We start from the raw sequence: 27,013 nt of genomic DNA, 5'->3' as shown, positions 1-27,013 counted from the left end.
TCTGGCGCACTCTTAATTATCTGACCAAGATGTCAAAGGCCTGTTTCACACTTCCGTTTTTTTGGGTCAGTTAAAATCCGCCAAAATGGCGGAAAGCGGATCCGTGGCTAACTGATGTGAACGGATGGCACCGGATCAGTTTTTTTATGGATCCGATGAATGAAGAATTTTAAAGCAGCCGCTGACCGGGAAGGGAGAGAGAGCGAGAGCGAATTTTTTTCGTCCTCCAGAAAGGATTTCAGGGTTAAATTCCTTTCTCTGGGCATGCGGACTGTAAAATGCAGATCCTGCAGCAAAAAAAAGTTGCAGGGTCCATCCAGGCATGTCGGCGGACGCAAAAAATTTGACGGATCTGCAAAAAAACCCGGATCCAACGGATGACCATCCGTCAAGATCTGCCGGTAATGCAACTCAATGGGGGAAAAAAACGGATCGGCAAAAAAAAAAAAAATGGCGGATCCGTTTTTTTTTTCCAAAAACCGGCAGATTTTAACTGATGGTCAAAAACGGAAGTGTGAAACAGGCCTAAGGGGTAAGGTTTCTCCTTGTGGAGAGTGACATACCAGCTCTGGCTTGTCAAGCTAAGGAGGCTTATTCGCCGTGCAATGCTCCTCTGGGAAATTTAATATGCAAATTGCCTCTTCAGAGAGAAAGAGGACTTGAACTCTATAGCGCCACCTGTTAGTAGGCTGACCAAGATGAGCATAGACCACTCCCCGCTGCGTCACACCTGAATGCACTTTCTAGAAAATATATTGCAAACCATACATCTGCAAGAAGTCAGTCTGCAGCGGGCACTATAAGTGCATCATAGAAGTGTCAAACTACGAAAGAATTGAGAATTGAACCAGAAGGGAACTGAAGGTAACTGGATACATAGTCACTGTAAACACTGTTCGTTTTCACCATCACCTTTATAATCCTTCACTTTCTGCTAACCCCCCTAATCCCTACAGCTAATAAGGAACTGGTTATCTCTCCCTCCATCCTCCCCATCAATCTCACCTTCTCAGATCTGTTCCTCAACATACAGTTCTCTGTCTCCAAAACAGACAGCCCCCCTCGTGATCTCTCCTGCTCCCACCTACTAACACACTCTGCTCCGCCTGACTGCCGGTGATCTCTCCAAATCCTGGTTCTCCTCATGACATCCTCACAGTCATTTCTACCTCCCATTCACGCTCTATCACAAATTTCTGTAACCTCTCTAACCTTATACCCGTTCGCCCAACCCACGTTTCCCCAGTCCTACTAACAAGAGCTCTATGGAACGCTCGCTCTGTCTGCAAAAAACTTTCCTTCATCCATTATCTTTTTTATTGCCAACATACGTTCCTTTCTCGCCATCACCGAAACCTGGCTCACCCACTCCTACACAGCCTCTCCAGCTACACTTTCGTATGGTGGAATTCACCTTTCCCACACACCCCGCCCCAACAGCAAACATGGCTGAAGAGTTTGTTTTCTTCTGTCAGATAACTTTTTTTCACCTCAATCCTACTGCCACCCTCTGATACCCAACACCTTCTTTGACCATTTCACCACCTGACTACTTTATTTCCTCTCCTCTGACATCCCCACTTTCATCATGGGTAACCAACATTCCCATTGACACTTCCATCTCAGCTGTCATTAAACTTCTATCTCACTTCCTCCTTCGGCCTCGCTCAATAATCTTCGGCAGCCACTCAAAGATGGCCACACTGGACCTCATCTTCACCCGTCTCTGCTCCCTATCTAACCTCTCTAACTCACCTCTACCTCTGACCACAACCTGCTTACATTCTCTTCCCTCTCCAATCCAGGTCCACAATCCCCACCCCACAAAATTGCACAACCTCACAGAAATCTTAAATACCTCAATCTACACTCACTGTCTGAATCCCTTCTTCGTCTTACAGACAAATCCCCTATACAACACGGATGCCACTTTATATAACACCACAATAAAGCAAATCCAAATAGAACAAGGAAGCATTAGCCACAAAGTAAAATTAAATCACCTTTATTGAAAACATCTGAATAAAAATAAAGAATAAAAATGGAGATACAAATACAAAAAAGTACTGCCTAATAAGGTTATAAACCCATCTTTGAGTCGACTAGTGCAGACCTGGGCAAAGTGCAGCCTGCGGGCCACATCCGGCTCTCTGACTGTCTCAGTCTGGCCCGCAGACATGTTTTCAATAAAGGTGATTTAATTTTACTCTATGGCTAATGCTTCCTTGTTCAATTTGGATTTGCTTTAATTTGGTATTTTTAAATATTTTTATTTTTATAATTTGATTGATCAGACTTATGAACATGGCGACACTTTGCAAGTACATTTTTACATTTAATTGGAATGGGAGGTGGAGGGCATTTTGAATTTTTTTTACCAAGTTGTTTATTTTTTTACTTTGCTAGGTCTTTATCCGATCATTTATAGTAAATCACTGCAACATAATGCAGTATATGAACTAAATCTTGGTCTCCCTTGAAGCTCAGCATATAGATGAGCTTCAAAAGGAGCACCAAGATGGTAGTGATGAGGGTTTTCACAGGTGACGGTCTGCTATTGTAATTCATCGCATCACTGGATGCCTATGAAGGTAAGAAAGTGCTCAAAACAGCACACATTCCATTTAATTGCAGCGGTCAGAGGTTTAAATGGTTAAAAGCTGTGGATAGAGTTCACCTCCGGTGGCGATTGTTAGAGACAGATGCTGGCTATATAATATAGCCGGTATCTGTTGCATATGAAGAGCGCTCAGCTCCTAAGCCCCCTACAGACAAGACAACCAACGCAATCCCGTACACATACGTGATATTGCATTGAGGGATAAAACAGATTCAAGTCATCTAAAAGGGCTAACAATCAGTGTTGTCAGCTGTAACAGACAACACCCAGCCGCAACAGCGGTTTCTAGATGAAAGTTTGATACTAGCTTAAAGGGGTGGTCCAAAGGTCTATTAAATTTAAATCTTAACCTTTATCTAGTTCCATAATTTAAAACTAATTTCTAATATGCTTGCATTAAAAATTACCAACAGCTCCCTAAATACACTAACAGCTACTTAATTTTTTTCCCCCTTACTCCCAGTGTGATGACGCTTCTTTTGAGAATCCCAAGGTACCCTGGGATACTCAAAACAAAATCAGGGCAAAAGCTGCGGTAACTGCAGCTGCCCCTTCTCCTCCCTAAAAAGAAGAGTCATCAGTGCCGTTCTTTTTAGGGGCAGGGCTAGTCCCTACGTGCGGTTATTGCAGATGTGCACATTCATAGCGCGCTCTGTATTATTGCTGGACCAGAGAAGCGCACACTGGCAGGTTACCCAGAGTTCAAAGACCAGCGCCGCCGCTGTAAGTGAAGTCACTGGTCTCTGAACACCAGGTATTCTGACACCGTGCAACAGAGCGTGCTGTGATTGTCCATAACAGCACATAGGGACTAGCCCAGCCTCAGAAACCCCCACCGCTGCTCCCACGAGGTCGGCGCCATTTTCCCCATACCTCACAATCAACGTGGGGCACATACAGCACGGAGTGCATTACCTCACCTGGTCCCAAAGTGTTAGCGGTGACCCTAAGACCCGGACAATAGAAGTGCTGCCGTCCATAAGCACAATTTGGACCGCAATTTAACTGATTTTTTGTATTCTACTTTATATTGTCTGCTTCTGTACGGATTTCATTTAAAGCCTATACTCTAACCTTCTGGCTGGATAAGAGCGACAGCTGATGTGTTTCTAGACCTTCAGACCCTTTCACCCCTTAAGATATTGTGGCATTAAAGGGAGTGGAATTCCATGAGGGACTATATAGTTGCTGTTGCAAATATTAGATGCTTCATCTTCTCTTTCTCCCATGATGTCTGAATGTTGACGAATTTTGCTTGGGACATGCAGCAACATTACCTTTATCAAAATATGGAAGAGTACAAAAAAAATACAAGGGCACAAATGCGAGGGTTCTATGGTACAATACTAAACAGTGCCATTTGCTATCTGTGTCACACAGTCCAAACAAACCTGCAGCTGTTGTATCCTCCAAAAGGTTCCAAGTCCGCCCTGTTCAAAAGCCAAAACACAAAAGGAAAAAATAAAGTTATCAAAAAAAGTCATTTGTCATTTTTAATTGCACTGTTTTGGAGTGCAAAGTTTCATATGACTGGGCAGTGGAAGAGAAATAAAACCAGAACAAAACAACATTTTCCCTTTGTACCCAAAAATGGCACCAAAATATTTACTAGAGCTCCAAGGGCATGTGGAGAGAAAAATAAGTAAAAGCTCTTGCTCTCAGTATATATGTTAAAAAACAGCCAGTAGCTCAGTCCCAACACCTTGTATATAATATAAGAAAAGTTTGTACACAATATTAAAAAATACACAACATGAATGAAGAGTAGACCGATACCCTTAAAATAAGCCGATTTAGTAAACACTATGAAACCATTCAGGAACATATTTCCTTAGAACTCTATTGTGCCATTCTCCTTTATTCCTCCTAGAGCAGGGGTGAACAACATTTTTGGTCCATGGGCCATATTGTCATACTGGACATTTCATGAATACATCACCAGAACCATTGTTAGTACATTAATATAGAAAAAGAACAGATTTGCGTTTTAAAAGAAGTATTTGGAGAGTTTCTGCTAAACAAAAAAACCCCACAAATTTTAGTGTGATCACAAGGTAACAGTTTTTGGTGCAGAAACTCACCAAATACTCCTCAATCTCAAAATCTCTCAGTTCTGAGGACTTTTAAGTTTTAACAGAGATGAAGCATTTTATGGATTGCTACATGTGTACAAGATCAGAACCACTAGCAGCTTTTGTGTGGCACCAGAACCTCCTCCATAATATTCCCCCCTCATATTGCCCCTCTATAATATACCCCCTCACTGAGCCTCTCCATAATATAACCCATACTGCCCCTCTCCATAATAGACCCTGCACACTGCCCCTCTGCATATTGTCCCCATTGCCTCCTTTCACAATCAGCCTATTGCCCCATAATGTCCTCCATTGTTCCTTTATGTGCCCTCACAAAGCTGCAAATACATTTGAATATAGGGAGTGACTTCTCACAGGCTACTGTGGGGGGCCCACATAGCCATGATGTGGAGGCCTGTCCTAGAGAATAATGACAAAACAACTGGGTGTTATTCACCTAGCAAAGAGCTACACTTGTGGCCAAAAGTATTGACATCCCTGCAATTCTGTCAGATAATACTTCGTTTCTTCCTGATAATGATTGCAAACACAAATTCTTTGGTATTATCTTCATTTAATTTGTCTTAAATGAAAAAACACAAAAAGAATTGTCCTAAAGCCAAATTGGATATAATGCCACACCAAACACAAAAAAGATGGTGGACAAAAGTATTGGCACTGTTCGAAAAATCATGTGATGCTTCTCTAATTTGTGTAATTAACACCTGTAACTTACCTGTGGCACCTAACAGGTGTTGGCAATAACTAAATCACACTTGCTGCCAGTTGACATGGATTAAAGTTGACTCAACCTCTGTCCAGTGTCCTTGTGTGTACCACAATCAGCATGGAGAAAAGAAAGAAGACCAAAGAACTGTGAGGACTTGAGAAAACAAATTGTGAGGAAGCATGAGCAATCTCAAGGCTACAAGTCCATCTCCAAAGACCTGAATGTTCCTGTGTCTACCGTGCATGGTGTCATCAAGAAGTTTAAAGCCCATGGCACTGTGGCTAACCTCCCTAGATGTGGACGGAAAAGAAAAATTGACAAGAGATTTCAAAGCAAGATTGTGCAGATGTTGGATAAAGAACCTCGACAAATATCCAAACAAGTTCAAGCTGCCCGGCAGTCCGAGGGTACAACAGTGTCAACCCATACTATCCGTCGGCGTCTGAATGAAAAGGGACTGTATGGTAGGAGACCCAGGAAGACCCCACTTCTTACCCCGAGACATAAAAAAAGCCAGGCTGGAGTTTGCCAAAACTTCCCTGAAAAAGCCTAAAACGTTTTGAAAGAATGTTCTCTGGTCAGATGAGACAAAAGTAGAGCTTTTTGGGCAAAGGCATCAACATAGAGTTTACAGGAGAAAAAAAAAAAAGAGACATTCAAAGAAAAGAACACGGTCCCTACAGTCAAACATGGCGGAGGTTCCCTGATGTTTTGGGGTTGCTTTGCTGCCTCTGGCACTGGACTGCTTGACCGTGTGAATGACATTATGAAGTCTGAAGACTACCAACAAATTTTGCAGCATAATGTAGGGCCCAGTGTGAGAAAGCTGGGTCTCCCTCAGAGGTCATTGGTCTTCCAGCAGGACAATGACTCAAAACACTTCAAAAAGCACTAGAAAATGGTTTGAGAGAAAGCACTGGAGACTTCTAAGGTGGCCAGCAATGAGTCCAGACCTGAATCCCATAGAACACCTGTGGCAAGATCTAAAAATGGCAGTTTGGAGAAGGCACCCTTCAAATATCAGGGACCTGGAGCAGTTTGCTAAAGAAGAATGGTCTAAAATTCCTGCAGAGCATTGTAAGAAACTCATTGATGGTTACCGGGAGCGGTTGGTCGCAGTTATTTTGGCTAAAGGTTGAGCAACCAAGTATTAGGCTGAGGGTGTCAATACTTTTGTCTGGCCCATTTTTGGAGTTGTGTGTGAAATGATCAATGTTTTGCTTTTGCTTCATTCTCTTTTGTGTTTTTTCATTTAAGACAAATTGAATGAAGATAATACCAAAGAATTTGTGTTTGCAATCATTTTCAGGAAGAAACTGAGTATTATCTGACAGAATTGCAGGGGTGTCAATACTTTTGGCCACAACTGTATATCCCTACAATTGTCACTACTGCGGTAGCATCACTGCAGGGGCACACCCTTGACTTAGCTCATGGTTGTTTAATCCTCCTAGAAAACTATGAATAAATTGACAGAGGAATGACACAATACAGCGCTATAAGATAAAATGATGCATAATTATAACTAGTATGAAATCGTCACTATTTAGACAAGCATAGCATACATTGACTGTTCAAACAAAAATAAGATTACAAAGTTTCTTACTAGAGAAATATGCTTATTTCTTCACTTATGAAAATACAAAAAGGAATAAGGGACAGCAGAGAGAATCAAAGTGAAAAAATATAAATAAAAAGCAGCCACACTATCCAGTGCTGGGATTCACAGCTACAATACCAAGTACTCTTTATAATGTCCTCCATGCTGCTGCCATTTCTGAACTTGTGCTACATAGACATGAGAGCAGGAGTCACTCAAATCTAGGTACTGTGTGTGGAAGAACTAGCCAATCATTACCCACTACCTCAGGGAGAAATGAAAATAAGACAAAAAAAAACCATACAGAAGGGAAAACTGATGAAACGTAGAGGATACCAGTCAAAGTAGCCAGGTTAGTCTTATGTGCATAGCAAGCTTATGTTGAACAGTCTCTAGAAATGTCTAGCTAAACACTTAGCGATTGACGCCAACAGTAATTTAAAAAGGTTTTCAATGTGGAGCCTATTCTAGAAGTGGTGGAGTGGGGATAAGGGCAAAACGATGCAACGGCAATAAATGCCGATTGATAGCCATGGCAGTTGGGGGCCTTTTCAAAACCCTCAGTGTTCCAACTACCATAGTATTATTCCCAATACAGCCAGCCGATGAACTTCATAGGTGACCTGTAATGTTAAAGCATTACAGCATTTTATAGGCATACTAAAAAAATAAAATCACAGGTTCATGACTTGTCTGCAACTTGGCTGTTTTGATTTACAGCAAAAAGTTTACATCATACCTACTGATGATCCAGTTTTCTTTGAACACCATGACAGCGCTTACATGAGCTTGACTTATTCATTCCCATCTGGACTACTGCAACTCTCTTCTGATCGGTCTGCCTCTAACCAAACTTTCTCCTTTCTGCTCTATCCTGAATGCTGCAGCCAGGGTCTTTTCTGTCAAGCAGCTTCACCGATTCCACCACCTTGAGCCAGTCATTACATTGGTTACTTATGTGCTACAGAATACAATCTAAAATCATCTCTCACCCATAAAGCGCTCCACAGTTCTGCACCACCCTATATCTTTGTCTATTGCCCTACATGTTCCCTCCATTCTGAAATGGATCCAAGACTAACTTCTTCCATAATCTGAACCTTGGTCTCCAAGACTACTCCTGTGCTAGTTCTCTGGAATGCACCCCAGATGATCCAACTGATATGAAGTCCCATGTTTTTAAGTGTGCTTTAAAAACACATCTCTTTAAACAAGCCTATCACCTCATCTCACTAACCCAACTCTCCCCGTGCAGCTCCCTCCTATTCATCTGTCGCCACACCCTTTATGCACATAACTGCACTTTATAATTGCACTTAAACACACTGGCTTTATATGAAAATCCCTATTTATTACAACTGCTGGACCTGAAATAATCACACTTCACCTATTGAGTCCGCCCCCATTTCCTTGTAGATTGTAAGTTTGCGAGCAGGGCCTCACTCCTAATGTAACTAAACTGTCTTACCTTGTATTGGTTTGTATGTCACCGCTTAATTGTTAAGTGAAGCGGAATAGGTTTGCGCTAAATAAATTTTTAGGGGTTTTCTGCTATTTTGGTACCTTAGGGGCTCCGCAAATGTCTCCCGCAAATTATTATAGCAAAATCTGTGCTCCAAAATCCAAATAGCGCACCTTCCTTCTCAGCCCTGACAGGTGGTCTAACAGTAGTTTCTGAACACATATGGGGCAGCACTGCGTTCTTCGGAAGAAACTGCACAATTGTGGGGTCTAGTTTCAACTATTAACCCTTGTGTACCTGACCCATTTTCAGCAAATACAAAAATTACATATTTACAAAAATGTCATATTTTCAAGTCTCAATGTTCTAAAATTTTGTGAGGCACCTAAGGGTTCAAAATAATCATGGCACCCAGAGATAAATTCCTTAAGCAGTGAAGTTTCCAATATGGCACTATTTATGTGGGTTTCTGCTATTTTAGCACCTCAGGGGCTTAGCTAATGGAGCTCACAATCTACTGGTATTCAAACAAAATCTGCATTCTAAAAGCCAAGTAGCGCTCCTTCCTATCCGATCCATGCCGTGTGCTCAAACAGTAGTGTACAACCACATATGGGGTACTGCCACATTCGGGAGAAACTGCATAACAAATTTTCAGGTCCAATTTCTCCCATTACCCCTTTTGTAAATTTGGTGCTAAAACAGTATTTTAGTGGAAAAAACAACTTTTTTGTTCTCACATTTAAAAGGTTATAAAGTTTCGTGAATCACTTGTAAGGTTAAAAATGCTCAGCACACCGCTAGATGAATTCCTTGTGGGGTCTAGTGTCCAAGATGGGGTCACTTGGGGGGGGGGGGGGGGGGAGGAGGGTTCTCCAAATGCAACATGGCATTCATAATTTATTCCAGACAAATTGCACTCCTTCCTAGCTGTGTCATAAGTTTTTGGGGTATCAGCATGTGCGGTAGAAATTATGCATCAAATTATGGGGTCTGTTTTCTCCTATTATCCATTGTGAAAATTACAAATTTAGGGCCAAAACGGGTTTTTAAAAAAAAAAAAAAAAAAAAAAATTTCAATCTGTCCTAATGTTATCCAATTCTGTGTACCACCTGTGGTTTCAAAATGCTCACAACACCCCTGGATAAAATTGAGGGATGTAGTTTCCAAAATGGGATAACTTGTGTTTTGTTTTTCACTGCTTAGGTACATCAGGGGCTCTCCAAATACGACATGACACCAGCAGACCATTCCATCAAAAGTCTACGTTCCAAAACGTCACTCTCACTTCAGAGCCCTGCCGTGCGCACTCAGGAGAAATTGCACAACAAATTTTAGGGTCCATTTTCTCCTATTGCCTTGTTAAAATAATTTTGTGGCTAAAAGTGCATTTTGTGGGGGGGAAAAAAAACAACAAACATTACCTACTGGTAATGGGTTTTTTTTGTAACCCATGACGGCACCATGAGAGAGGGGATCCGCCCTTTAAGGACCGAAAACCTTCATGATAAAAAGAGCGATTCTTCTCTGCATCAGTTGGCTTACAGAGCACAAGAGATACATCCATACACATCTATATCTCTATTCATTCTTAACTTCCAATACCAAAGGGTGTATAAAACAAAGATCCACCCACTCATTATGAAGTGATTGATTTGGTAAAAGGGAGGAAAATAAGGCTGCCATTATGGGTTACAAAAAAAAAAAAAAAAATTTTACTGGTATGTCATATATATGCTTTTTAGTCACCCATGACGGCACCACAAAAGAATTAGAGAGAACTACTCATATCTTAGGGAGGGACCACCGCCTGTAGAATCCTTCTGTAAAAAGGGAGGTCAGAAGAAGCAGACCTCAGGGGCTTAGCTAATGGAGCCCACAATCTATTCAAACAAAATCTGCATTCTAAAAGCCATGTAGCGATCTATTGTCTATAGTGCTAATAAAAGTGGACAGAAAGGAACACGTGGCCGCCTTACAGATCTGGTCGATGGAGACGTTAGTCTTCTCTGCCCAGGATGCCGCTATTGCTCTGGTGAAATGGGCCTTCAGACCTTCTAGGATGGCCCTTCCTGCACTGACATAAGCTAACTTAATAGCCTATCTGAACCATTTCACTAAGGTCCTCTTGGACATCATAAGACCCTTTTTGGACCCCTGGAATGATGCAAAAAGGGCCCTTTGTTTTCTCTATGGTTCTGTGACTGCTAAATATTAAAGCAAACATCTCCTGATGTCTAAGAAGTGTAATTGTTCTTCCTTAGGTTCCCTAGGGTTAGAACAGAATGATGGCAATATCTCCTGTGACCAATGGAATTTTGAAACTACTTTAGGGAGATAACCTGGGTCTAACCTCAAAACCACCATATCCTCCAGAACCTGAGTTACTGGAGGATCTGTTGACAAAGCCTGGATGTCACTTATTCTGCTGGCCGATGTTAGGGCTACTAGCAGGGATGTTTTTAGAGAGACCATCTTGTCTGAGGTAGAATGCAAAGGTTCAAAGGGGCTTTCTGTCAACACTATTAAGTTCGGTGCACTGCTGTTGCCAAGGAAGTTGAAGGTCACATCTTTAAAGGCTCTCAATGCCACTTGTTCAGGACCTTGCAAAAGACCAAAGCTACTGTCATTCATTATAATTCTGATCTGTGGGGCAATAAAAAATACCTTCTTTAACCCCTTTCTGCCATCTGACGTACTATGCTGTTCATGTGAAATGGGATTTAATTCCCATGGACAGGATAGATGTAATACGCGATCAGCGGCGCTCACGGGGGGAGTGCCGCTGATCGTGGCCGGGTATCAACTGATTATCACAGCTGACAACCGGCACTATGTGCCAAGGGCGGCCACAGATCGCCCCCGGCACATTAACCCCTGGCACATCACGATCATGTTACTGGGGGCATAGTGAAGAATAGCGCAGTGAGGGGGGTCCCTGCACGCTTCTCTGAGACCATCGGAGCAGCGCGATATGCTCGCGTTGCACCGAGGGCCTCCTCCCTGCAGGCCCCCGGATCCAATATGGCTGCGGGGCCTTCAGGGTCCTGCAGGGAGGCAGCAGGCACTGAGAAAGCCTGTGCAGCGCCTGTCAGATCGCTGATCTGACAGTGCTGTGCAAAGTGTCAGATCAGCGATCTGACAACATATAGTAATGGCCCCCCTTGGGCCAATAAGTTGTATAAAAGAAAAAAAAAAACACAAATATTTTATTTAAAAAAATGCCTAAATTAAAGAAAGAAATTCCCTAATAAATTCTTTTTTGTAAGTAAAAAAACAAAAAAACAAAAAACAAAACAAATACATATTTAGTATCACCACGTCCGTAACGACACGCCCTATAAAACTGTCCCACTAGTTAACCCATTTAGTCATCCCCTTAAAAAAAAGGAAAAAAACAATGCTTTATCATCATACCGCCAATCAAAAAGTGCAATAACGCGCGATCAAAAAGACGTATATAAATAAACATGGTACCGCTGAAAACGTCATCTTGTCCCGCAAAAAACAAGCTGCCATACAGCATCAGCAAAAAAATTAAAAAGTTATAGCTTGCAGAATAAAGCGATGCAAAATTTTTTTATATATTGTTTTCATTGTATAAATGCTCCAAAACAAGAAAATGATATAAATGAGGTAAGGCTGTAATCGTACTGACCCGAAGAATAAAACTACTATCAATTTTACCGGACGCGGAACGGTGTAAACTCCACCCCCCCCCCCACCCCAACAAAAAAAAAAAAAATTCATGAAATGCTGGTTCTTGTTCATTATGTGTCCCAAAAATCGGAATAAAAAAACTATCAAAAAATGTCACATGCCCGAAAATGGTACCAATAAAAACGTCAACTCGTCCCGCAAAAAATGAGACCTCACATGACTCTGGGTCAAAATATGGAAAAATTATAGCTCTCAAAATGTGGTGATGCAAAAACTTTTTACAATAAAAAGCGTCTTTAAGGCTATGTGCCCACGTTGCGTTTTAAAACGCACACTGAAAACCGGACTCCTTCCCAGAAATCGCGCGTTTTTTCCCGCGCAATTTCACCGCGATTATGATCGCAATTTTCGCGTGCGATATTCAAGCACTTTCCAAGCGATTTGAAGCATCGCTTGGAAAGTGATTGACAGGTTGGTCACACTCGTCAAACATAGTGTTTGACAAGTGTGACCAGGTTTTTACTATTGAGGCCACCTATGCGGCCTCAATAGTAAAAGATAGAATGTTAAAATGCTAAAAAAAAAATAAAAAAATCGGGGTATATTTACCTTCCGGCGTCCCGCGCTGCATTCCCGGCCTCAGCGTTCCCAGTAATGCCTTGCGAGACCTGTGATGATCTCGCGAGATCGCTAGAGTCACGCGAGACTAAGTCATCACAGGGCCTTGCCGCAAGGCATTACTGGGAACGCTTAGGCCGGGAATGCAGTGCGGGACGCCAGAAGGTAAATATACCCCGATTTTTTATTCTTTTTTTTACAGGGGTATGGTACCCAGGGCCTGGAGGACAGTCTCCTCTCCTCCACACAGTGGGTACCAACCGCACATGAGACGCTTAACTTCCCGCATGGTGGGCATAGCCACATGCGGGAAGTAAGCGATTCTCATGCATTCCTATGGGTGCGGAATCGCGGCAATTCTTTGCGATTCCGCACAAAAGAATGAGCATGCTGCGATTTTTTCCGCAATGCGATTCCGCCGCGGAAAAAAGCGCAGCATTAGCACAGCATGTGCGGAATGCCATAGGAATGCATGGGGGGCGTTCTGTACACGATTTTTAAACGTTTTTGCTGCGATTTCGCGCCGAAAATCGCGGCAAAAACGCTTAAAAATCGATATGTGGGCACACAGCCTTAGCTTGTAACAGCTGCCAAACAAAAACCCGCCATAAATAGTAAATCAAACCCCCCTTTATCACCCCCTTAGTTAGGGAAAAATAATAAAATTAAGAAAAAATGTATTTATTTCCATTTTCCCATTAGGGCTAGGGTTGAAATTAGGGTTAGGGGTGTGTTGGGGTTAGGGTTGGAGTTATAATTGGGGGGGTTTCCACTATTTAGGCATATAAGGGGCTCTCCAAAACACAATATGGTGTCTGATGCTCAATTCCAGCTAATTCTGCGTTGAAAAAGTTTAACAGTGATACTTCCCTTCAAAGCTCTGCCATGCACCCAAACAGTGGTTTATCTCCACATATGGGGCATCAGCCTACTCAGGACCAATTGCACAACTTTTGGGGTCCAATTTCTCCTGTTAACCCTTGGGAAAAAAAAAAATTGGGGAAAAAATCATTTTTGTGGAAAAATGATTTTTTTATTTCTATGGCTCTACGTTACAAACTTCTGTGAAGCACTTGAGGGTTCAGAGTGCTCACCACACATCTAGGCAAGTTCCTTGGGGGGGGTCTATTTTCCAAAATGGGGTCACTTGTGGGAGGCTTCCACAGTTAAGGCACATCAGGGGCTCTCCAAAAGCAACATGACACCCGCAGACTATTCCATCAAAGTCTGCATTCCAAAACGTCACTACTTCCCTTCCGAGCCCCGACTTGTGCCCATACAGTAGTTTTCTCCCGCATATGGGGTATCAGCGCATGCAGGAAAAAACTGCACAACAACTTTTGGGGTTCTATTTCAACTGTTACCCTTGGGAAAATAAAAAATTGGGGACTAAGCTCATGTTTGTGGAAAAAAAAATATGATTTTTTTATTTTCACACCCAGGCGTTATAAACTTCTGTGAAGCCCATGGGGGTTCAAAGTTCTCACCACACATCTAGATAAGTTCCTTGGGGGGTTTTCACTGTTTTGGCACATCAGGGGCTTTCCAAATGCGACATGGTGTCCGATCTTAATTCCAGCCATGCCGTCCAAATAGTCGTATACCACCACATAAAAGGTATCAGCGTACTCAGGACAAATTGCACAACACCACTTGGGGTCCTGTTACCCTTGGGAAAATAAAAATTGGGGGTGAAAAGATCATTTTTGTGGAGAAAATATGATTTTTTTTTTTAATTGTACGGCTGTACTTTATAAACTTCTGTGAAGCCCTTGGGGGTTCAAAGTTCTCACCACACATCTAGGTAAGTTCCTTGGGGGGGGGCTAGTTTCCAAAATTGGGTCACTTGTGGGGGGTTTCCACTGTTTAGGCACATCAGGGACTCTCCAGACGTGACATGGCGTCTAATCTCAATTCCAGCCAATTCTGCATTGAAAAAGTCAAACGGCACTCATTCCCTTCCGAGCTCTGCCATGTGCCGATACAGTGGTTCCCCCCCCCGCATATCAGCGTACTCAGGGCAAATTGCACAATAACTTTTGCAGTCCAATTTCTCCTGTTACCCTTGGTAAAATAAAAAAAATTGGACCTGAAGTTTGTTGTTTTTGTTTTAAACATTCAAAAAATTCCTGTGAAGCACCTGAAGGGTTAATAAACTTCTTGAATGTGGTTTAGAGCACCTTGAGGGGTGCAGTTTTTAGAATGGTGTCACTTGGGTATTTTCTATCATATAGACCCCTCAAAAAGAGACTTCAAATGTGATGTGGTCCCTATAAAAAAAAAAAAAAAAAAAAAGTTGTAAAAATGAGACATCGCTGGTCAACTTTTAACCCATATAACTTCCTAAAAAAAAAAAAAAATTGTTTCAAAATTGTGCTGATGTAAAGTAGACATGTGGGAAATGTTACTTATTACGTTGTGTGCCATATCTCTGATTTAAGGGCATACAAATTAAAAGTTGGAAAATTTTTGCCAAATTTCCATTTTTTTCACAAATAAACGCAAGTTATATGAATGAAATTTTACCACTAACATGAAGTACAATACGTCACAAGAAAAACAACGTCAGAATCACCAGGATCCATGAAAGTGTTCCAGAGTTATTACCTCAAAAGGGACAGTGGTCAGAATTGTAAAAATTGGCCCGGTCACTAACGTGCAAACCACCCTTGGGGGTAAAGGGGTTAATCTTTGCATCACTTATTCTTGGAAATTTATGTCGCAAGTAAAAAAAGGCTTTCGATTCTTTGTTCCTTGCTTTGACAAAATTCTTCATAAGACCAAGTTAAATATGCAAAGAAGGGAGAAATATCTTTGCTGGATCAACGAGAGGATTATGTTTAACATTCTTCTGTCCAGCAACCAAGGTTTTCACAGAGTGGTCAGTCCTTTCTGAAATAGAGCATTTCTCATGCATGACTGTGCCACTCAAATAAAATACTTTGTATATCCAAGCTGCAGTCCAAGAAGAAGTGCAACAACTTTTAGATCACCACATATGTTCCAGTTATAATTTCTATAATTAATGTGGGTCCAATAGGTATAGAAGGATAGACATTTCCATTGCGTAGTAAAACAGCCTTCAGACTTAAAACTGACGAGTCAATTAACAATCGCCATTTCTTCAGATCATGCTCGCATCCAAGAGCACCAAACAACCCCAAGATGTCATTGCAAAAGGTTAAACTGTCGACATGGTTGAAAAATTGATTAAGGTCTTCTTGACGACTACGAAAAACAAACTCTTGTTCCTGGTAATAAGAGATTCCGTTCTTGTAGCCTTGATCCCAATAATTCTGCCTTCCTCTGACAATTTCAAATCTCTGACCAAGTCACTCAGATCAGTTTGACTGAACAGATGTGGATTAGATGTTTGAAGGCTCAAAGTCTGGGTCTGCAGCAGTTTCATTTTCCACTGATATTGTTAGCACATCTTCGTCGTCCTTCATTGTCCATACTTTGGGCGGCTTTGGAAAACGAAGACTCGTTGTGTGGCACTGGTCTTATGGCTGAAGGAAGATTAGGATATTCTATTGATTTCTTCTTCTTTTCTGAACATCCTGTTACATTTGTAGGGCAGAAGTAGCAACCTGTTACATGAGCTCTCTGCTCTCTCCATATCATTGGGACAGCGAACGGCATTGGAGGTCGTGATCCATTCAGCCATGCTCTAAGTATGTCAGTATTGTCTTTTGATTCCTCACCTGCTCAGGAGATGTGGTATGCTCCGTACACGGTCAGCCAAATGAATCACTGCGCGGAATTCGCATATAAGTGCTTGCATATGTGTAGATTAGCGATTTATGTTATTTCAGTGGAAAATTCAGAATATACTGTTTCAGAAAATTCATGTGAGTTTTTAGAATTATAGCAGAATATTATAATGTTTCGTATCATTTCTCTATTATGTGATAGGAAAAATCTGAAGTCATTTCTGAAATCAGCATGAAAAAAAAAAAAAAAAATAAGGAACACTCAAAATTGTCCGAGGGACAAAACCTTGGTAACACTGTGAAGTCAACTAATGCGGAGGAGAGGTACCGCCTTTTTATTCAGTAGGTTTCCTGTCCTTGAAAGGCAGATACCCTCTCTCAGGTGGTGCTGTCATGGGAGAATGGGAAAATCTCAGACTTTGCAGGTACTGTAAAACGCGGCTGAAAATTTGCATTAAAAACCTGCAAAAACCCTAGTGTGAACTTATCCTTATATCTGAAAGTGATAGAGGCACATGCACTTTGCAGTCAACGTTATGCAGGAGATCATGACAGCCTTGGTAGTTTTCTAGCATTCCACACTTCAGTGTCAGTGTCAAAATGGATAACATGATCACCTATAGCTAAACACACAGATACCTATAGCAGATACATGGAAATATTGGACCAAATGTTTCCCTGAAGCTTTATACTCTGAACAACCCCAAAACAAAAAGCCAATGCTAAGCCCATGAGAAGATTTGAGACACCCTAAAACCTGCCTATATATTTGAGAATATATACAGATGACTTCAAAGCATACATGGGGGGGCCTTAGAACAGAATCACAATATTTAGATCAAAGTGTATGGTTCCCTATCAGATACTGCTTCTCTACCTGGATTCTACAGCTTATAACTAGGAGACTGTATAAAAAGGTATATGAAATGCATATGAACTCTACTTTCACAGCCTCTTTCTAATCACACCATTATCTGAAGCTAAAAGGAATGACAATGGACACACGCCTCATGATGCAAGCCGTTTCTGAACCATACTAATCCACTAGGAGATCCTACCACCTACTCTGCGGTTCCCTTTATTTTATATCTTTGTCAACAAAAATTATATACTTGCAAGAGTGATCAACTGTTTATGTAACTACTGTCCAACATCAGTAAAGATTATACCCTATGTAGTTACCCACCTTATCAGGTTGGGGCCAAACTTGCGAGAAACTTGCATGAGCTTCGTGTCTCAATACCCGGCACTGCCACCTGCACTTGGGAAATACATGCAGCCGTACACTCCAGTCCCGAGTGCCAGCGGCAGTGCCGGGTATTGAGAGGAGAGACACATGCGAGTTTCTCGGAAGTGTGACCCCGGCCTTAGTGAAAGTACTACATAGTAACAGTTAGCAAGGCCGAAAAAAGACATTTGTCCATCCAGTTCGGCCTATAAACCGTCAGAATAAATCCCCAGATTTATGTCCTTCTAAAGAACCTAATAACTGTAAGGCTGTGTGCACACGTAGCGATTTTTAAGCGTTTTTGCCGTGATTTTCGACGCAAAAACGCTTAAAAATCGTGTACAGAACGCCCCCCATGCATTCCTATGGCATTCCGCACATGCTGTGCTAATGCTGCGCTTTTTTCCGTGGCGGAATCGCATCACGGAAAAAATTGCAGCATGCTCATTCTTTTGTGCGGAATCGCAAAGAATTGCCGCGATTCCGCACCCATAGGAATGCATGAGAATCGCTTACTTCCCGCATGTGGCTATGCCCACCATGCAGGAAGTTAAGCGTCTCATGTGCGGTTGGTACCCACGGTGTGGAGGAGAGGAGACTGTCCTCCAGGGCCTGGGTACCATACCCCTGTAAAAAAAAAAGAATAAAAAATAAAAGATCGGGGTATATTTACCTTCCGATGTCCCTCGCTGCATTCCCGGCCTAGCGTTCCCAGTAATGCCTTGCGGCAAGGCCCTGTAATGACGTGGTCTCGCGAGATCGCTATAGCAACGCGAGACTACGTCATCACAGGTCTCGCAAGGCATTACTGGGAACGCTGAGGCCCGGGAATGCAGCGCGGGACGTCGGAAGGTAAATATACCCCGATTTTTTATTTTTTTTTTTGCATTTTAACATTCTATCTTTTACTATTGATGCCGCATAGGCGGCCTCAATAGTAAAAACCTGGTCACACTTGTCAAACACTATGTTTGACGAGTGTCACCAACCTGTCAATCACTTTCCCAGCGATGCTGCAAATCGCTTGGAAAGTGCTTGAATAACGCACACGAAAATCGCGGCAAAATCGCGATCATAATAGCGGTAAAATCGCGGTGAAATCGTGCGGAAAAAAACGTGCGATTTCTGGGAAGGAGTCCGGTTTTTAGTGAGCGTTTTAAAACGCTACGTGTGCACATAGCCTAAGATACAATATTGTTACACTCCAGGAAGACATCCAGGCCTCTCTTGAACCCCTCGACTGAGTTTGCCATCACCACCTCCTCAGGCAAGGAATTTCAGATTCTTACTGCCCTAACAGTCAAGAATCCTCTTCTATGTTTGTGGATAAACCTTCTCTCCTCTAGACACAGAGAATGCCCCCATAGCAGACATAGCATGCAAGACCGGCTTGTTCCCACTCCCCTAAAATTCCTTAAGAACTTAAGATATTTCTACTAAAAGGGAACCCATCATGTAAAATAACACTAACCCCATAACCTGCAGGTTATTAGTGTTCTGACACTGCCACGCCTGAACAAAGCCCAGTTGCAGTGAGGAAATTAACTTAATTCCCTCCGACAGTATTTGGCTTCCAGACAAAGGGCGCCGCTGACTGTTTCAGTCACTGCTCTGTACATAGAGAGGTGGTTGTAATTGCACCCCCAGCACTGACATAGCTGGGTCCAATGTTGATCCTGCTGTCTGTCAGTACTGGGAGCAGTCTAGGCACTGCTCTCTATGCAGAGTGGTGACTGAAATCATCCCAGTGCCACCCAGTTTCCTACCCGCAGCGGGGTGCTGCACGGTGTCAGAAGAATGCTATTAACCTACAGATTAACCCCATATCGGCAGGTTAATAGCATAATTTTCCATTTAAAGTAACTATTTGGAACAAACTTACTTGGATGTGGTTTAATCGGACCAATTAACCCCAAATAAAAATCTTTGGGGCAAAAGGCCAAATACCAAGTTTACAGCTCCGATATATACTTTGTGTAAATTGGGATGACAACTGAGCGTTTGTAGCTTATAAAGGCCGATGGAAGGGAGACCAATATAGCCAATTTTTTTAAAACCTTTTTAGGAAGTGTAAGCACAGAATGACTGAATAAATCAATTATAGGTGCTTGATGCACCACTCCAGTAACAATGACTCTAGTGTGGGTAGCAGATCTCTGGGGGACATTATGTATGAACTGCAGATGTTTCTTTTAATGAGAAGAGCAGCCATCTTGTATGCTTACAAAATCCTGAGATAAAAAGGTCACTAGTAGTGATGTAATGTTGGGTTCTTTGCTAGTGACTTTAAGCCCATTGACTCGGTCTTTTGTTGGTTAAAGGGGCATTCTCAAGTTTTTAAATTGTTTTAAAATTAGTTAAGTAAGTCTGCAATTAACTTGTTTTGTCTATCTGCTATCATTACCTTGCTGTCAAAGCTTTTATCTTACAAAGTGTACAGCATTTTTCTATGGAGCTTGGCAACTAGTGCCTTCCCAGACCCTGGATAAGTGTGCCAAGTAATAAAGATGAGCAGACCCGCAGGAGGTTCAGATTCTGGTACCCGACCTTTATTCCAAAGTATGGAACTTGAACCAGAACCCCATTTAAAACAATGGGCACCGGAACTTTTGACCTGTAAAACTCTCTATATTACATACAGAAACAGATCGGATTTCCCGTACATAAAAGTATTGTGGATATGATTAATCAGGAATGGGAGCTTCCAGAAAAAAAAAAAAAAAAAAAAAAAAAAAAAAAAAGACTATCCACCCCCACGGACTTCAGACATAGGTTTCCCCTTGACGAAGATCTGATTAATTGGGTTATTCCCAAGGGGGATGTTCAGGTGGCAAAAAAGACTGCCTTACCCTTTGAAGACTTCTCCCAGTTAAATGATCCCATGGATAAGAAAATTGATAGTCTGCTTAGAAAATCTTGGGAAACTTCCACCTCTGCTTTCAGGTCTAACATAGCATCCAGCAGTGTGGCCAGGTCACTCTTCCACTGGTTGGATGAGTTGGAAGACCACATCTCCCAGGGAACTCCTATAGGTGAATTGTTGAACTCTTTGCCCATTCTCCAGAAAGCGACCGGGTTCCTGGCAGACGCCTCTATGGAGTCAATCCGTATTGCCGCTAGATCCTTAGTCCAGACTAACGCAGCCAGAAGGGCTCTCTGGCTGAAGATGTGGAGCGGGGACATAACCTCAAAAGTAAAACTATGCTCCATTCCTTTCAAAGGCGAGTACATGTTCGGGCCTGCACTCGATGAAATCTTGGAAAAGGCCAAGGATAGGAAAAAGGCCCTTCCTGAACAAAGACCACCCAGGAAGTGTTTTTTTGGCCCTCCCAACCTAAGGGGAAACCCAAAAACATTCTCATCCCCCAGCAAACCCAGCAAGAAAAAGAATGACTCCGACCCGGTGGGTGGGGGCTCTCGAGATTTGTTCCCAGTTTACAGGCCATTTCCAACTGCCGGTGTCTCCTAATAGAATTCGAAACATCCCCTCCACCTCGGGAGGCTCAGACTGTAATGATGCCAGTGCTACAGAAGCTAGTGGTCACAAAGGCAATATCCCCAGTTCTGGCAAACGAACTGGGAAGAGGGCATTATTCCCTGCTCTTCATAGTAAAGAAGCCCTCGGGACAAGCCCGGATTATAATAAATCTAAAAACTGTCAATCGCCACATCACCAACCGCAAATTCAAGATAGAGTCCATAAAATCAGCCATCCCTCTGATAGGCCCCAACTCCTTTATGGCAACTATAGATCTAAAGGTCGCCTACTTCCATATCCCTAAAAACACACTCAACACAGGAAGTACCTAAGATTTGCAGTTCGGCTGAATCAGAATATTGCATTTCCAATACAATGTGCTTCCCTTTGGGATCTCTTCAGCCCCAAGGGTCTTCTCCAGAGTCATGGCAAAGGTATGCAGGGTATTGCCATCGTACCCTACCTGGACGCTCTTCTAATTATTGGTCCTTCCGCCGAGGTCCTCAAGAAGGAGGTGTCCCAAACTCTGGACATTCTACAAGACCTGGGTTGGGTTCCCAATCTAAAAAAAATCCCAGCTCCAGCCACCAAGGACAATAAGGTTTTTGGGGGTCCTCCTGGACTCATCGAATCAGAGGTCCTTTCTACCAGAGGACCATCGCCAAAATCTTGTAGCGAAAATCCTGAACTTAAAAAAAATAAATAAACAAAACAGAGGTCACCTACCCTACGGACAGCCATGTTTCTCCTGGGGTCAAAGTCTTGCATTCAGTCGGTGTCTTGGGCTCAGGCTCACTCCAGAATTCTGCAGACACACATTCTAGAAAACTGGAATGGGAACCCCAAATCACTAAACAAAAGGGCTCAGATGACAGAGTGTAAAAGCCTCCCTAACTTGGTGGTTAAAATCAGGCAAATCTGAGCAAGAGGAGTAGGCAGGATACAATACCCTTTGGTGACAGTAACAGACGCCAGCAGAAGAGGTTGGGGGGCTGTGGTGTCGCACATTCTGTCAGCAGGCAGTCTGATCTTAGGACACCATGTCAGAGTATACTCAGACAATATGACTGCAGTAGCCCATCTCAAGCACCAGGGAAGGATGAGATTCAACAGCCTGAGAGGGATCTCAGACCAAATCTTCTGCTGGGCCGAGAAACATCTCCTCTCCTTGACAGCAGTGCACCTAAAGGGGTCCACAAACACAGGCAGATTTCCTAAGCCACCGAGACATCCAGCCAGGAGAATGGAGCCTGAAGGAGATTTTCATCAAGTTGGCAGACAGATGGGGCCTACCTGAAGTAGACCTACTGGCCTCAAGCCAGAATGCGCAAACCAAGGCCTACTTCTCCCTAAATCCCAGAGACGCCTCTCTAGGAGTGGATGCATTCGCCCACACATGGAAATTCCAGCTGGCATATGACAAGGTATGGAAGAGTTTCTCCTCGTGGTGTCACCCTAATACACCAGACCCCTTCCACCAGACCTACCGGTAAGGCTGCGTTCACACGTCGCAGTTTTTCGCCGCGAAAAAAAACAGCATCCCATGCAATCCTATGGGATTCCGCAATGCTGTGCTATTGCTGCGGATTTTCCCGCAGCGGAATCGCTAATTTTGCGGAATCGCGGCGATTCCGCCCACATAGGAATGCATTGCTCTGCTCACTTTCTGCATGTGACTGTGCCCACCATTTGCGGATGGTACCCATGGTCCGGAGGAGACGAGACTGTCCTTCGGGCTCTGGGTACCATATCCCTGAAAAAAAAAAAAAAAAAAAAAAAAAAAGAAAACGGATTATATTCACCTTCCGGCATCCCGCGCAGCATCGCCAGGTCTCAGCGATGGTCCGGCAGGTCCCGTTCCCAGTAGTGCATTGCGATGCCCTTGCTGACGAAGCGTCTCACGATCATGTAGCGAGATTGCGACGTCAAAGGTCATTGCTGCAATGCATCACTGGGAACGGACCTGTCGGAGCATCGTGGAGACCTGGGGACGCTGCGAGGGACACTGGAAGGTGAATATAAAAACACGATTTTTTATTTTTTTAATTTTTAACATTCTATCTTTTACTACTGATGCTGCATAGGCGGCCTCAATAGTAAAAAGTTGGTCACACAAGTCAAACACTATGTTTGACAAGTGTGACCAACCAGTCAATCCGTTCTCCAAGCGATGCTACAGATCGCTTAGAAAACGCTAGCATTCTGCAAGCTAATTACGCTTGCAAAACGCTAGTTTTTCCGCGGGAATTTAAAATGCAAATCCGGAATTCTCACTGTAATTTCTGCGAGAGATCCGCTACGTGTGAACCCAGCCTAATTCGGTTTCTAGGAGCCTTCCACGACAGCACTAACTCCCTCCCGACATTCTTGGATACACTTCTGAGAATCTGAAAGGTAACCGGTGGTATGGTGTTAGTTGTAAGTCACTGGCTAACGGGAGGTGGGAAGGGTTTTTATCTTCTTTGTGCTTCCTGTCCCCCATTAGGGTATGGAGACAACCTCCTATGCGTCGTGGAAGGCTCCTAGAAACCCAATTACCGGTAGGTCTAATTCTATTTTATAGCACAGTTCGATGCTCACCCCTTTAGCTCCAGATAAGCTGCCCTTATCAGTCTGGTAGAATCACAATCACAGTTTTAGGAAAGTAATCAGGCACAGTACTGAAAGTGTGAAGTCTTGGAGAAAAGTGAACTTTATTGCTCTTAGGAACCGGCTTTCAGTCAGAAAGGAGGGCTGGCGCAGCTACAGTAAGCATGCCCCAGCATGCTGACTGATAGCCGGCTCTACTCTACCTCAGTATAGAGATGACTGTCAGAGTGGGTGTGTGCTTACAGTCACTGCTCACTGTGTTGTGAGTGGTGACTGAAGCTATGCCGACACACCAGTATGACTGAAAAACCACTCCAAAAAGCAAAGTGTCTAATAGGGCCGAGGTAAAAAAAAAGGAACAGAGTTACTTTTAAGCATCAAATGGCCTCTTAAATTAGCTAATGTTAATGAGCCCTCCATCAAGAGGACACTGAACAACAATGAGAAGCATGGCGGGGCCACGGCCTTTAAAAAATAAAAAATAGAAAATGCCCCACATCACCGATTGCTGCCCGACTGCAGTTTTCTAAAGATCACTTGTACAAGCCAGAAGGCTACTAGAAAAATGTTTTGAAACAAGGCAAGATGAAAAGATGAAGCCCTTTGGTTGTTCTGGTGTGATCCATGGACCAGGACAGCCAAAGTGCTGGATACAGGAGCAACCAGCTCTGCTCGGCATTTCACTTTCACCAGTATCTGTATCCTCAGTGAATCTGTAAGCAACTTGATCCCTTCGCTCTATGTGACACATCAGGCGCCATTCATGAAAGCGCAGGCATACGCAGGTAGTCATTGTTCCCGCTTCTGCTCACTGTTTTGCCCTTGAACAGACACTGGCTTGCTTCAACATTTTCTTGCGCAGGCACCACTCGGGAAAGTGTTGAGGCTAGTGCCCATAATATGGCAGAACACTGCATAAGTAAGGACATTGATCTGCACATGCCTGTGCCTTCATAAAAGGAGTCTGATGTCATATGCAATGAGGGGGGTTGATTTACATACAGAGGCATCACTGAGCAATAAAATAAGCACTGGAAGCAGACTTCTAGAGAAAATCTGTCTCACCCAGAGATCTTAGCACCTCTAACATTTTAAGAGGTGGATTTCTCTAGAATAAGACATCAGATTGAGGATATCAAAGTATCCGTTTATTCAACTTTCTTTGACCTACATGCACATAGATGGCTTAGGAAGGTTGATCCTTCTGACAGTTTCCCTTTAAAGGTTTACAAACACCACTGAAATTGGACATATTGATTTGTTCACCCTGTGCCTATTGGATGTGTGTATATGAAAGCAAGGGAGATAAGATCGAAACTCCCCTATACACCGACTTGAGTGTGTGTTTGACCTCGGCTGATAATTTAGAAGAACTTTATAACTGGTAAGTTTTAGGGTAGTCAGACAAATGTTTACATAGGACAGAGGTCTGACTGCAATGCAAGGACCAGCCAGTAGGTCTCCAGACCAGAGCGCGACAGCTTCATATATATTTCTCTGCTCGGGTCATGAGACTCTCTGGCCAGTCTGCATTGCGGTCGTCTATCTGCGCTCTTACAGCAATGTAATTTCTATTCCATCTAATGTGTAGAATATGTATAAAAACGCAAGTGTATACCAGCTCCAATGTTACTTTGAGGCCGGGTGATGTGGTCGTCGTTATACTTGAAGCTCCATTTTCAATACCGACCTGGGACTTCTGTGTTTGCAGCAATTGCCTTTCTATCCTTTTGAGATTCTTTTCTGTTGCTCTTCTGTTTGCCAGCCTTTTTAGCTGCTGCCTCCTCTTTCTTCTTCTTACGACCAAGTTCAGATGATGTCCGATGTAGAAAATCTAAGGGATCAGACTCATCATCCAGAAGATGGAAAAAGCGGTTTTCCACCACGCAGCCAAAAGCATCCTGCATGGTGGAAGAGACTGGGCTCTCTTCTGGCTTCATGCCTCCTGCAAAAAAAAAAAAAAAAAGTCAACAGTGCAAAACTTATGTACGCAGATCAAACACAAATCCGTGTTGTAAAAATCCATAAAACAGCACACAGACTGCTACAGGCCTATACTGCCATCTTGGGCTGTTTTGCAATCTACAGATTTATAATACTGAGGCTGCAGTCACACACCCATACGAGTCCTTCTCACCATGAGAACAGGACTGATTTTTTTCTGGTGTCCTCCAAGTTGCTTCCATATTTGTTTTTTTTTCACTGAAGTAGGTAGAGTGACTGAACATTATTTATTGTATTTATTGACTACTTCAGAGTTTCATCCATTAACCGATCCATTGTGTACAAAGTATCTGTGTTTAATCTGTTTTACACAGCTCCTCGGTCTTTAATTGCAAAACCTGATGCAGATGAGGACAGCACATGCTCCGGAGTCTCAGACCACAGAAATCTTATGTTACATGAATAATTACAGTAGTAATAGTAAAGTTTAGAGCATGGTAGAGCATGTCAATTTTTTTTCCCCAGTTGGAACCACCATTGTTGTCAGCCATCTAAGTCAAGGCACACATTGAGTGTACACCTAGCCTACAGTTTATGTCGGGAGCTCTTCTAGACATATACCGCCATAGGTGCCCACTCAGACAGAAGCTAGTATGACCGGATGAAAAATTATCAGTTTCATCCAGAAAAAAAAAAAAATTCATCCGGATGTCTTTTTTACATCTGTGCCTGTTCTGTTTTTCATACATCTACACTAAAAAAAAAAAAAAAAAATCCTAAAACAATATATATATATATATATATATATATATATATATATATATATATATATATATATACACACATACATACACATATACATATATATATATATACACATACACACACATACATATACATACCACATATATATATATATATATATATATATATATATATATATACACATACACATATATATATATATATATATATATATATATATATATATATACACACATATACACACACACATATATACATATATATATACACACACACACATATATACACACACATATATATATATACACACACATATACACACACATATACACACATATACACACACACATATATACACACACACATATATACATACACATACATATATACATACACATATACACACATATATACATACACATATACACACATATATATACACACATATATATACACACATATATATACACACATATATATACACACATATATATACACACATATATACACACACATATATACACACACAT

The 27,013-nt window shown here is 42.4% G+C and overlaps 1 protein-coding gene across 3 annotated transcripts in view; it reads right to left on the bottom strand.

The window, feature by feature from the left end:
- Positions 1-25,717, bottom strand: part of LOC141089037 (intracellular hyaluronan-binding protein 4.S-like) — a 133,132-nt gene extending 107,415 nt beyond the window's left edge. For 2 of the 3 annotated variants that reach the window (XM_073575299.1, XM_073575300.1), the window contains exons 1-2: positions 25,465-25,717; positions 4,012-4,050 (exon numbers count right to left, since the gene is read on the bottom strand). In XM_073575299.1, the coding sequence (XP_073431400.1) occupies positions 4,012-4,050; positions 25,465-25,714 (289 nt within the window). In that variant the 5' untranslated portion in view covers positions 25,715-25,717. The remainder of the gene's footprint in view (positions 1-4,011; positions 4,051-25,464) is intronic. The other variant, XM_073575301.1, reaches the window with a different exon arrangement.
- Between the last annotated feature and the right edge of the window lie 1,296 nt (positions 25,718-27,013).

This window comes from Dendrobates tinctorius, unplaced genomic scaffold (assembly GCF_039654945.1).
Source record: "Dendrobates tinctorius isolate UK_male_01 unplaced genomic scaffold, ASM3965494v1 ptg000044l, whole genome shotgun sequence".
In the NCBI taxonomy this organism is placed as follows: Eukaryota; Metazoa; Chordata; class Amphibia; order Anura; family Dendrobatidae; genus Dendrobates; species Dendrobates tinctorius.
This window is presented reverse-complemented; position numbering and strand designations above follow the sequence as displayed.